This window comes from Osmerus mordax, chromosome 11, assembly GCF_038355195.1.
Source record: "Osmerus mordax isolate fOsmMor3 chromosome 11, fOsmMor3.pri, whole genome shotgun sequence".
Taxonomy (NCBI): domain Eukaryota; kingdom Metazoa; phylum Chordata; class Actinopteri; order Osmeriformes; family Osmeridae; genus Osmerus; species Osmerus mordax.
In genome coordinates, this window is record NC_090060.1 from 13,323,003 (window position 1) to 13,335,945 (window position 12,943).

The window sequence follows — 12,943 nt, forward strand, 5'->3', positions numbered from 1 at the left end:
GTACTGGACTCTTGCCTGCTTGATTTAAATGAAGGATGACCGGCTCTCATATCTGGGTCACAGAGATCATTGGTGCACCACTGTAGAGTGTTTTGAGCCTGAGAGAGAAACTCTAGCCTCTCCTGAGGGAGGTGGGCTCTATCTGTAATTGCAGGATGGATGAGGCTGGGGCTGTAGATGGATGAGGCTGAGCCTGTGGAGGAATGATAGTGAGGCTGGGTGGAGGGGGATCCAAGGTCTCCTTTGACCTCCGGTCCTCAGGCCCCTCAGTAAAGGACCAGAGCTGCAGCTCTCCTGGAAAGTCTCCAGGGGGCAGCCTGGAGCTCCATGGGTGAACCGCGTCAGAGCCGCCTGGAGGCATAGCCACTCCGCTCCACCCACATGCCGTAGCTGCTTGCTTCCTACACTCATCAGAGCCATGATAGGCTGCTGTCTATCATGTGGGTTTACATAACTAGCTTTTCCATCTCTCCAACCCCTCCAAGACGGCTAATCTCCCTTCTCTTCCCTCCTTCCCACATCTCCCCTACTATTCCTCCCCCCTCTCCTATCGCCCGTCTCCCACCCTCCCCCATCCCTCTCAACCCCAGATTCCCTCACAGTCGAGGACTGATTCCCCTCAGAGACGTGGCCTGGACATGCAATGAGGCTCAGTGTATCTTTTTGTCTTCTCCCCTGTCAGGACAGCCAGTGCATCTATCATGCATAAGCCTCTTACCAAACCAGAGACAGACAAGATGGACTTGAACCATTTGCAAAGTGTCATTATCACTGTACAGAACAAAAGGGCCATAAAATTGGTGTTGCCTTGTCAAAACGGATTTCTCCGGCGGTGGGAAGGAAGACATTTGGAATGCAATAATGTAATTTTATTCATGACATTGTATATTCCCCAATTTTGTAATGTTTGTATTATATGCCAGGCTGTCTCCAGAGGCACACTGAAATAGGTTCTCCTGTCTCTATGTTGTATCCCATAAACCCTCACCAAGTTCTGAAGAACAAATTATAATAGCACTAGAATATTGCAGGTCAATAACGGCATTTAGAAAAGCCAACGAAACATGTGTGCCTCTATTTCCCTAGCTTAGCACCTAAACACATCTTGAAGCCCAAATCTTCTCTTCTGCTTCGTCTAATCTGCTCATGAAGCCTCGGCGACTGGAGGTCTTAGAGGGTGTGACCCAGGGTTTGTGTATAATTTATAATGCGTAATGTATGATTTGTCTGTGTAATGAGAATAGAACTCTTTCCTGGGCTTGTCCACCCTCTGTGTGCCCTGATTGATTAAAGCCAGGCGTAACAAACTCAATGTATTCATGCCTCTCCTTAATGCTCTGGACTGGGTCGGGGATATTAGCCGCCTCCATGTATTACAATGAAATATTCAGCCGGCCTTGCCCTATAAATCATAGAGTGGGCACAGATTACAGTGAATGCAGGGCTTCTGGGATCAGGTTCAGCCCACTTTCTCTGCCTCTTAGTTTTCTCTCTCGCTCTCTCTCGCTCTCTCTCTCTGTGTCACACTCTCACACTCTATTCGATCTGTTTCTATGTTTTCCGTTGATCTCTTTCTGTCTATGCTTCTCTGTCTCCCTCCTCTCTCTCCTCCTCTGCTGTGTTGTGTGCAGTCAGAAAGAGGCCACATGGTGGGGTAGGAGGACACAGAACCAGCAGAGCTGCAGCCAGGGGAGAGCAAACCTAGGAAACACACCCTGCTGTAGACTGTACACACCCTGTTGTAGACTACATACCCTGCAGTAGACTACACACCCTGCTGTAGACTACACACCCTGCATGGAGACTACACACCCTGCATGGAGACTACACACCCTGCAGTAGACTGTACACACCCTGCAGTAGACTACACACCCTGCTGTAGACTACACACCCTGCATGGAGACTACACACCCTGCATGGAGACTACACACCCTGCAGTAGACTGTACACACCCTGCAGTAGACTGTACACACCCTGCAGTAGACTGTACACACCCTGCAGTAGACTACACACCCTGCTGTAGACTGTACACACCCTGCTGTAGACTACACACCCTGCAGTAGACTACACACCCTGCAGTAGACTACACACCCTGCAGTAGACTACACACCCTGCATGTAGACTACACACCCTGCTGTAGACTGTACACACCCTGCAGTAGACTACACACCCTGCTGTAGACTACAGACCCTGCAGTAGACTACACACCCTGCATGTAGACTACACACCCTGCTGTAGACTGTACACACCCTGCAGTAGACTACACACCCTGCAGTAGACTACACACCCTGCAGTAGACTACACACCCTGGTGTAGACTACACACCCTGCTGTAGACTACACACCCTGCATGTAGACTGATGATTTTCTGATGCTGTCAGGTTATAGACATAGATACATTCTAGTGTAATACAGATGTAAAGATGTCTAGGCTGTGGACTGTTGATATCTGTTTTAAACAAAGCATTGTTTGCTATCGCACATGAACAATGCATACCTCAATTGTGCATGTTAACCAAGAGAGACATGGGGTCGATTTGATTTGATAGGCATTAATTCTATATGTGAGCAACCTTGTAGTGTATCCCAGAGAGAGGGTGCTGAATGCTGCCCTAGGGCTGTATGAGGGTGGGTGTGTATGGGGGGTGGGGGGGGGAGAGGTAGTGGTGATTAAGGTACTAATGTAAACAATGAACGTGGGCAGTAGATCCATCATAGCCTCACGGTAAGCCCTTTAATATCTGACTGGAGTTTGAGCTCCCATAAAGCAGACAACAGAACCCTATTAACACAGCAATTCCCCGAGGAACATGAGCTGGGCTAAACTTACCCACTGTGCACACACACACACACCCGTCCCACAAGAAGACAAACGGTTTCTCCGCATCAGCATACAACATTAATGTAATTTAGAGATGAGTAACAGTGAGACGCACACAGCATAGTGCCAACTAATGCTTCTAGTTTCTGCCATCCATCTAAACACAAAAGTGCATCTGATTATAAAGAACATTGCTAACCAAGCGTTGGCAAAACACATCTAGGGCAGAGGAAAGATAACAGTGCTGGTGTTCTACTTTGATATTTCTTTCTATGAAAAATAGGAATTTGGCAGTTAGTTTTCACAGAGGAGCCTGTGTCAAGACTCAGGTCTTCATGTGTACACTCAGGTGTGTGACAGTTAGGGAACTTGACATCAGAAACACAGGCTAACCAGCCTTGTGTGTTTAAAGGTTGCGCTTGTCTTTGTGTGCCTGGCTGTCTGACTGTGGTCATATTTGTCTCTCAGTGTAATTGATCCCCTGGGCTCTGCAGAGGGATGCTTGTCAGGTTCATCTCTGGTCCTCCTTCCTGTCAGCCCATCCCAGGTCCCAGCCTCTGCTGTGGCTTTGATCACCATCACAGACTCAAGAAACGCTGAATCTTATCTCACAAACATTTAGTCATAGTTGTTCCGGGAAATCCTAGGCTTGCTTGAGAGTTGCATCACTTGGCTGACATCTAGTAATCATTCCTCTGCTAAGCTCCGTGCTCGTTTAATCATGTCTGAACAGCGAGTTTCAGAAGTGCAACTCTGCGTATTCCGGTGCTGCTGCGTTTGGGAGTCTTGTTCAGCAAAATGTCGACATCCACCCCAAACTTAGATGATCAATGATGGGGCCAAATGTGATCTAAATGACTGCTTCCTGCCTTTCCACCACCAAGCCTCTGTATTAAACCATGTTATTTTACACAGACTACAGAGGACCTGAAACCCGTTAAAAGGAACAACAATAAATAACTGCCATGTTTTTTTTAACAAAACAAAGTAGTAAATGTACCAACAACGGTGGAGCCCGTGTTTTTTAAACAAGGTGATTTTATACCCAACACGGTGTGGATTTCTACATTTCTCTCCCATCAAGGTTACTGAGTGATGTGTCATCCTTTCTGTGGAGCAAGGCTGCTGTAGAGAAGCAGAGGGGGAGGATATACATAGCTGCATATGAACAAAGCAGGAAAGGGGGCGTGGGGGGGGGGGGTGGAATATTTCCAGATCAGCCTTGAGCCTCCCTGGAAAGTGTCTGAGAGCCACATGGGCTACGGCTGTCCCCGTCCCCCATGGATGCGGGCTCTGTGGAGCCTGCCACTGCTCTGAGGTGGGAGGAAGCTAACAGGATTAACAGCCCCCCCCCACCCCTCAGCCTCTCTGGCCCACGGAGAAGCACACAAGAGGCCATTTCCATGGAAATGCACTGTTTACATGAATGGGAGAAATCTATTATTTGCCATTTGAGTCATAAAAGGGATGACAAATTGGGATTTTTTTTTTCTACTTCGCCAGATTCCTATCAGCTTTGTTCCTGTTTTTGCTTTTCCGAAGGAAAACAAATTGATGTCCACACTGGTGATAAAACAGACCCTGGGGACAGTAAATAACTGGAGTGCAATCTCATCCCCCATCTTAGCAACTACGGTCTGGGAACCACCTCCTTCACCAAATACTAGAATATATTCAAGGTGTCTGTCTACCTGCCTGCCTTTCTGCATGTCTATCTGTTCCTCATCTGTCTGTCTACCTGTCTGTCTGCTCGCCCCCTCTGTCTGTCTCTATCTGATCAGTGGTCATGAGGGCTCCGAAGCTTTTAATTGGTTGGCAGTGTTCCAGTCTCGTCTCCTGATAAAGACATCACGTCTAATGGGCGCCGCTGCTGACGCCCTCGGTTGGCATGACAAATAACGCCATTAACCCCTCCTCCCCAGGCAGCCATTTTGATTGATGTCAGGGAGGAAGAGAAGGGAAAGTGTGTGTTGTTTTTGCCGTGTGAGGTCTTTGTTGCCGTGACCTTCTAAATCCTTTCTGAATGCAGTCGGTCAACATTCCAGTTAGTCCTGGCTGAGCTACATACAGGTGTCTGTACTGCTGTTTTCAGAAGAATCTTATACGACACATGTTTTTACCACATAAACGGTCTGCAGCCACACATTCACACAGCAGTTTGCCGGTTCTTGGTTGGAGAACCTGCCATACGTCACCAGGTGGCAGCACTAATGCAAAGACGAAGCTCTGCCATTGGAACAGCATTCCGGTAGACTCATAACAACTGAACATATCTTCACATTGTGTTAGCATAACCGGAGTACTTGAAGACCTCTCTTTCTTATCAACCATCATATCTGCCAGGGGATAAATACTGTTATTATCAACAGTGTCACAATCTGAGACAGTCGTTTCTCCCCCCTCGTGTGAGCTCAGACACGTGCAAACCTGTCCAAACGCTCCATATGGGATATCGGAAATTAAAAGCAAACGTCTAGGGGGGAAGAGGAAACCCAAAGTCTCATAATTAAAAAATGGAAGACATTTAGAGTGAATGAAAGTTTAATGGAGCGTTAATAATTTACCAGGACAGATGGAGCATTTCTGTACACCCACAGCTTGCTCGTCAGTCCACGCTGGCACGGGGGACAGGACGAGAGAGGCGGTGTCGTACGCAGACGCGGGTACCAGAGTCGTTTTGTTGACTGTTTGTTTACAGTGTACGTGCATGTGTTTAGTTGCTCCAAATCCTCTGTGTCTGTCCAGCTATCAGGCTGTAGCATGAAGCAGCTTGAATCTGCCTTGGTTTGACCAATTTTCGACAGACAAAATGTAGATCTTGGCAATATCAATATTCAGGGTGTTTGACCAGTCAAGGATGTTGATGCAGGGACATAAGTCCCTTTGAAGGCCTTGGCTCCCTGACAGCTCTCAGGCTACTTAGCCTGTAGCTCTGACAATAGAGACGGGTTGAACCCTCCTGGGCCTCTCCCATTGGACATCCTCCCAGCATCGACGTCCCTATTCACTCACCTCATTGACTGAACCACACAGGCCAATAACGTCAATGATTAAAGAACGCTTAAGTGGAACGGAGGTGGTGCCAGAAGCCTTCAAAAGGGAAACAGTCGGAAAAGGGGAACTGTAAAAACTCTGCGGCCATCTCCTTCTATCTGCCGGTTTGGCCCTGGGGATGTGTGTACGCGCCCTTGCCGCCCGCCATGTCTGTATTTATCCTCACTATGGAAACGTTGTCATTAAACGGCTTGCCGATTACAGAGCCCCTTCCCAGTCCCAGCCCTGTCACACTGCCCTTCACCAGGAAACACTGACGACCAAATTCTCTGAACTCGACCAAACGCAGAGTCTGGCCGGGAAAAGCCACCAGGGCGCTCCACACCCAAATCGGATTGGAATGGAGATGATGTTGTTCTGCATGCAGGCATGCTGGGAGCGCTTTGTGTCCCATACTGCTGCAGTACATGTGCGATTGTGTGTGTGCTATTGTGTGTAGGGGTGTATGTGTGTGTGTGTGTGTATTGATTGCATTAGGAGGGAAGTGTCAGTCCCACAGGGAACACCCCGTGCTGGTTGTAGCTCAGCTGGATGTGAGGGTGAGATCTAATATTCCTCCTGCACGCCTCCCTGTCCCTTGTGGGATAAACTCAATCTCTCTTCCTTCTTTGTGTTTGTCGGCGAGGGGAAAACGTGGGTAAACCAGCGACTGGACGGTGCTTTTTCGACATGATGCCCAATTGATCCAGATCGATGACCCCCACCTTTCACTGGACTACAAAATCGAGCCGGAGCACAGGGCAGACCTCGGTGTGCTGACCTGGGGGTTAACCTCTCCCATGGAGCCTCTACTCCTGGAGCCCCACAGTGTCCACGTCCTCGCCCCAGAGGCGCCCAGGACATGAGCTCGGCTATTTCTATCTATTTGTCTGGATTTTATGTTGCCTGAGGCTTTTTCCTGTAATGGTCCTGCGGGGGGGGGGGGGGGGGGGGGGTGATATGTGGTATGGGTGGGCGCTTTGTTTGGCTTCCTGTTGGAGCAGGACGCAGTGAAAGCCTCCATTAGGCTGCATTCAAGGTCTGTTCAATAACAGCCCCCTCCACCCAAACAGCAGCCCAGACAAAGCCTGCACCTTCACCCCCTGTGCATGTCGCTTTCAATTGGCCAATTTACTGCTCATCTCCGTGGGGCCAGCTATGCCAGATGGTGGAGGTGGAAGCTAGATTTCCCATTTAGGATTCATTCAGCGGCTGCTGCGTTTGTTTATAGGCTAATGAAAAAGACCCTCTCCTCTGTGTGGACGAGACGACCCTCCACTACCCTCCTCTCCTGCTCTGCTCTGCCCTGCTCTGCCCTGCAGCACCTCACTCCTCCACCACTCAGCTGTACTGCTCTGCTCTGACTCCTCTGTGTGGTAGAGCCTACCTCTCCACTGCTCTGCTCTGACGCCTCTGTGAGGTAGAGCCTACCTCTCCACTGCTCTGCCCTGACTCCTCTGTGAGGTAGAGCCTACCTCTCCACTGCTCTGCCCTGACTCCTCTGTGAGGTAGAGCCTACCTCTCCACTGCTCTGCTCTGACGCCTCTGTGAGGTAGAGCCTACCTCTCCACTGCTCTGCCCTGACTCCTCTGTGAGGTAGAGCCTACCTCTCCACTGCTCTGCCCTGACTCCTCTGTGAGGTAGAGCCTACCTCTCCACTGCTCTGCTCTGACTCCTCTGTGAGGTAGAGTCTACCTCTCCACTGCTCTGCTCTGACTCCTCTGTGAGGTAGAGCCTACCTCTCCACTGCTCTGCCCTGACTCCTCTGTGAGGTAGAGCCTACCTCTCCACTGCTCTGCTCTGACGCCTCTGTGAGGTAGAGTCTACCTCTCCACTGCTCTGCTCTTCCTCTCTTTTTCAGCCCATCATCTTTCTGTTGTTCCAGTGGATTTCCATAGTTTCATTTTCACTGGCAGCTTAGAGGGTGTGTACTGAGATTGGCAATGGCAAGGATATCCACAATTATCCCAACTCTCAAACAGCTGGTTAGAAGGAGACAAGGAGCAGCGCTCCACAGGGGGTCAACACAGAGTTGGAGAAAATCACTTTCCCTGTTTTATTAATAGAACAGATCTGACTGGAAGTGGCTCGGCACAATGTGAGAAAATACATTTTGTCATGTCTAGAACATACAGTATGTTGCTGAACATTGGATCTATAAAAAAAAAATCTCCAAATGACAAACTGTCCCCTCGTCTTTACCCTGGCAGCCACTGTCAACAAACTGCCCTGACGACCACAGCAAACAGCACAGCCTATCAGATATGAATGGCCCATTTGCCAGATGTTCTTCCCTCTGCCATATGTGTCCCCCCCGACCCACCCCACCCCGCCACCCACAGACATCGATCAGCTCAGACGAGGACTAGTGCAGAGGCACGTTTTTTTTTTTTTGGGGGGGGGGGGGGGGGGGGGGGGGGGGTGCTCACTCCCCATCCCACCAATGACCTGCTTGTTTACCAACATCTGCTCAATCAGCCTCCTGCTGGGCCAGAGAGGAGCCTCCCCGACACAGAGCCCATCCCCGTCCAGGCCTGCGGCCAACTGGCCAGCAGGTGACCAAATGAACCACTGGACACCAGACAAGATTGATCACAGCCATAACACCTCCGATAGCCATCTCGGAGATGATGGCCAGAGTGATTGGCTGGTGCTAATGAACAGAGGGTGGCGTTCTGGAGAGAGAGACCCAGTGGGTCGGTTAGGGCCCGTTCTGCCCACGCCGGGCCTAGCAGGGCAGCTCCGTGACCAGATGTTGCAGAGCAGACCGGTGCCTCCGTGACCCCACTGTTAGTGTTTCATTAAAGCTCGGAGACTCGCGTTTTTCCTGTCTGTGTTGGCTTATAGCCTTGACCAGACTGCTGGTTTCTGGCTGAGGAGATGTGGGCCTGCATCCGCGTTTCCATCCAGGGCTTTCATGTACCGATTGTGTAGATGTGGAGAGAGAGTTTGATGCCGTCATGTTCAAGAACACACAGGAGTATAACAGAAGTATACCGGAGTATACAGGAGTATGAGAATACAGGATATAATACAGGGAAAAGAAGGAGAAAGGGAAACAATTGCAGCTTTATGTCTCTTCTTGTTTCACTCCGGGTTATCGTGAGCTCTCCAGTCATGTCGATGGTGTATCTGCTGTGGAGCTACTCCTGTAATGAAGTGTTAATCCCTCTTAGGGGGGTAAACCCTGTACCACCATCCTCCTGCCCCAAGATCCACTCCCACAATGAGGGGCAAGCTGAGCTTCTCTGGCAGGGTAATTGGCAGCCCGAGGACAGGTAGGCGCATGGCGGAGCGCCCCTCTCACCGTAATCCTGTGCAGTGCAGCTCAAGATTCATGCTATTCTTCCCAGAGTGTACTTTGTTCTGTGTATTTGCTGGATGTCGAGTATGCCTGATGCTATCTCCTACCCTGTAGATTTCCAACCCCCCAGCATGAGATGTCATGGTGAGGGCCAGATGCCTGTGGCACACTGCTTCTCAGGTAGAGGTTATCGCAGGAACATCAACATGTTCCATAGAACTTTAAGAGCTGGGTGACTGTGCCTTTTACACCCCTGCCGATGGTTGATTTGGTATTTCATTCTCCTGTAAGCAACTCTTATTCAGTAAAAACATGGGTAATTGCTTCCCTGAGGTGTACAAAAAAACATAGTGTTTCTGTGTTGTGATTATTGTTTAGATATTGCCGGGTTACTGAGTACGAGCACCAACACAGGACAATGTTTGTCTATCTGTGTGATGTCAAATCCTCAGGCTTCGGCCATGCAGATTCATTCTAAATGTCACGCTGCATCCCCGAGGGAGAACCACAATCATTTTTTTGTGCCATGTGCACTATGGAGGTTAACATTTGTTTTCTCATTAACGACTGAGGCACATTAAGCAAATATTGAAACAGGGGGGTATCCAAACAGAACACACATTTAATGTCATCTGCTCTGAGGGCGAACACAGAAGACATGCTGAACTCAATTCATGGACAATGCATATTCATATGAGCATGGGCCGAGCTACTTTAGTTACCACTCAGTCATACTATCGTACCATAGGTAGAGGGCCTTCTGACTGGATGGACCATGGATTGTATGTGGAGGCTTTACGTCTCTGTAGGAGCCAGCTGAGAAGCATTAAGTTTAATCAGAGGCTGCAGTCTGTCTGAGGGGAGGCTGTCCCGGGGCTCCAGAGGCCTGCGGTTGGGCTCTGGGAACGCTTGAGGTTCATCTGGGTCTTTGAAAACCCTGGGTGTCTTCCGACCACCAGTGGGAAACTCTCTGATAGCCTGGACCGGAGTTAAAGGCGGAACGACACGGCGATAGACGTGATGGATGGCAGGTTTTTGCTGTTATTTTGTCTCTACAGTGAGATCAGTCTTTTCAAATCTATTACAGCATGTTAGGATCCCTTTGGCAATGTCCCCCAGTCCCTGACTAAGTCCTCTGAACACACACAGTAGCCTTCAGAACTCGCTCTGCACACGCCTCAGTTTCACCAGGATCTATGGCTAACATCGCACAGTAATATCCGTCTTTTTGCACTAAAAAACGAATAACGACTACACTCGCAGAAAACGGAGACATTAGGCGGAGTGAGGAATTGTGCCTGACTTCTAATCATGAAATATTCAAAACAAAGAAATGATTATTGAGATATTATACTATTCTCAATATCCAGTTAATCAGCGAAATGATATTAAAATGTTTTATTGATGCATTGTAAAACTCCCAAGTATTACTGATGGTGGCTGGAGGACATGGATGAACTTGGACTGATGGCGAGCGGAAAGGGAGGATGAGGCCAGGAGCGGGCGCTAACCTTTGAAGAAGATCATTTCCGGCACCTTCCACAGCCGCTGGCGACGTTTCCACTCAGCCAGGCGTTAACGGAATTAAGATTCGAACGAGGAAGCCCTGATCTTCAGACGCAGGCGGCCTCATTATACACACCATATACATAATATCAATGGGACGCATATCAGGGTTTCACAACGAATCAAATACCCAGCACTACTGCACCTCCAGGCCTAATGGGGGGCCCCATTAGGGAGGAAATATCAAAGTTGTGGTTGCCAATTGAACTGCTGACAGCTCCTGAGGTTAGGGAACACGCTAGTTCAAGGTGCTCTTGCAGGGCAGGTGACAGAAAAGAAAACTGCTTTCATGTACTTCCCCCTCCTGCTGCTGGCCTATCAGCACCCTCCCAGCTCTCAGAGAATCCTGCCAGGTCGACTGGAAGGGGCACGCTGGAAGAGCAGGAATTTATCTCCTCTTTCCAGCTGCTGCTCCCACCCAGAGAGAGGCAGGGAGGACGCGTCTACTACCAGGGTTGACCCTGGAGTCATGGGATCAGGCACTAGACCAGACCTGGTCACGGACAAAGTCCCATAGAGAGAGACAAGGCAGAATCCAGCCTCCTTCGCGGGCTTAACTCTGCTGCCTGTGACGCCTGGAACACGCAGGTTGCACGGCAGTAAATCCTTCTGTCACATCCACCCTGCTTCCCCCTGGTTCAGTCTGTTCTCCATGCTGGTTCACATGCAGCACACCAGCATCTTCAAATGAGACAGTTCTAGTTTTGCTTCTACAATGTGTTGTTTGAGGTTGACGGCACTTACACTCGCTCACTCACACACACACACACATGCAGTTCACACACATGCAGTTCTTAGTTCCCCATTGCTGTTCAATCTACCTTACATTAAACATTAAACAGCTACATTTTAATTAAACCCACACTTCTGGAGTAGCCTGTGTGTGTGACCATGAGAGTTGGGGGGTAGGGGAACAATCCAGACCTCTACCATCCCCAGTCAACAAGTTAATTAAAGAATTATTAGCAGAGCCACGCACACTGCTGGTCGCTGATAATTAAAACGGCCGAGATATTTAAATAAAGGACAAAAAAAAACACATTTTGTCTATGTGACTGTAGGGGTTATCTTTAATTAAAGTAGCAGTCTCATTTTCCATTAGAACTTGGGAGTGTTTAAAGGTCTAAAATAGCTACACGTTACACGGTCATATCTATTTATATTACTGGTTAATGTCTGACTGGTTAAACATTCTGTTGTTTGTTTATAGTGAGTCCCAGTGCCACCGGTCCTGGATTTGGAGATGCAGTAGTCTAACATTCCAGTGTAGTTACCTGAGTATGAGGTGTTTTCTGTCAGCCCGTTAGCTTGTCTAGCTCTCCTGGTTCTGTGCTAATCACTGGCAGCCTCACTGGGAGGAGGAGATGCTTCGCTAATGACACATGAGCTGGGAATTGTGGGATAGGGCTTCAGCTGGGTGGGCTTCAAAGCCTGGACACGCATCAAACAGGACTTTGAAGTGTGTTTAAATAGAGAGATAAAGAAATTGGTGGCGGAATGAGGTTATTACAGAGCTGTCGCTGTGAGGGTCTGGCACAGTGGAACACGCCTGGAGGACTGGTGGTGCCTTCTCCTCTTCCTTTTCTTCATTCTCATCTTCATCCTCCTCCTGCTTCTTTTCCTCCTCTTTCACCTCCTTCCCTTCTCCACCCCCTCCTGCTCCTCCTCTCCTCCTGCTCCTTTCCTCCTCCTTCTCTTCCCCCTCTCCTGCTCCTTCTCCTCCTCTCCTCCTCCGCTCCTTTCCTCCTCCTCCTGCTCCTTCTCCTCCTCTCCTCCTCCTCCTGCTCCTTCTCCTCCTCCTCTCCTCCGCTCCTCTCCTCCTCCTTCTCCTCCTCCTGCTCCTCCTCCTTCTCCTCCTCCTCTCCTCCAGGCCTCTCCTCCTGCTCCTCCTCCCCCTCTCCTGCTCCTTCTCCTCCTCCTCCTGCTCCTCCTCGGGGCAGCTCAAGAGGGTCAGGAGGATCAGTCACAGATGGTCATGCTGCTTCTTAATATAATTTATTTTTATATAGGATTTATTTAGACCCACAGGAGAATCTTCCCATAAACCAACTGAACTTTTAGCATAGTCTGCCCATCATACTGCACATTCCATGAATCGTGCGTGTGTGTGTACGCGTGTGTGCACAAGTGTGCGTGGACTAGTGTGCGTGCGTGTCTGAACCAGCTGCTGGCACCAGTATGCAGGGAACTCATTGAGTCATTCAGACAACACTCCTTCCA

The 12,943-nt window shown here is 49.4% G+C and overlaps 1 protein-coding gene across 1 annotated transcript in view; it reads left to right on the top strand.

The window, feature by feature from the left end:
• The first annotated feature begins 203 nt into the window (after window positions 1–203).
• Window positions 204–12,943, top strand: part of robo2 (roundabout, axon guidance receptor, homolog 2 (Drosophila)) — a 158,184-nt gene continuing 145,444 nt past the window's right edge. Inside the window, exon 1 of the mRNA XM_067246708.1 lies at window positions 204–331. Coding sequence (XP_067102809.1) covers window positions 204–331 — 128 coding nt within the window. The remainder of the gene's footprint in view (window positions 332–12,943) is intronic.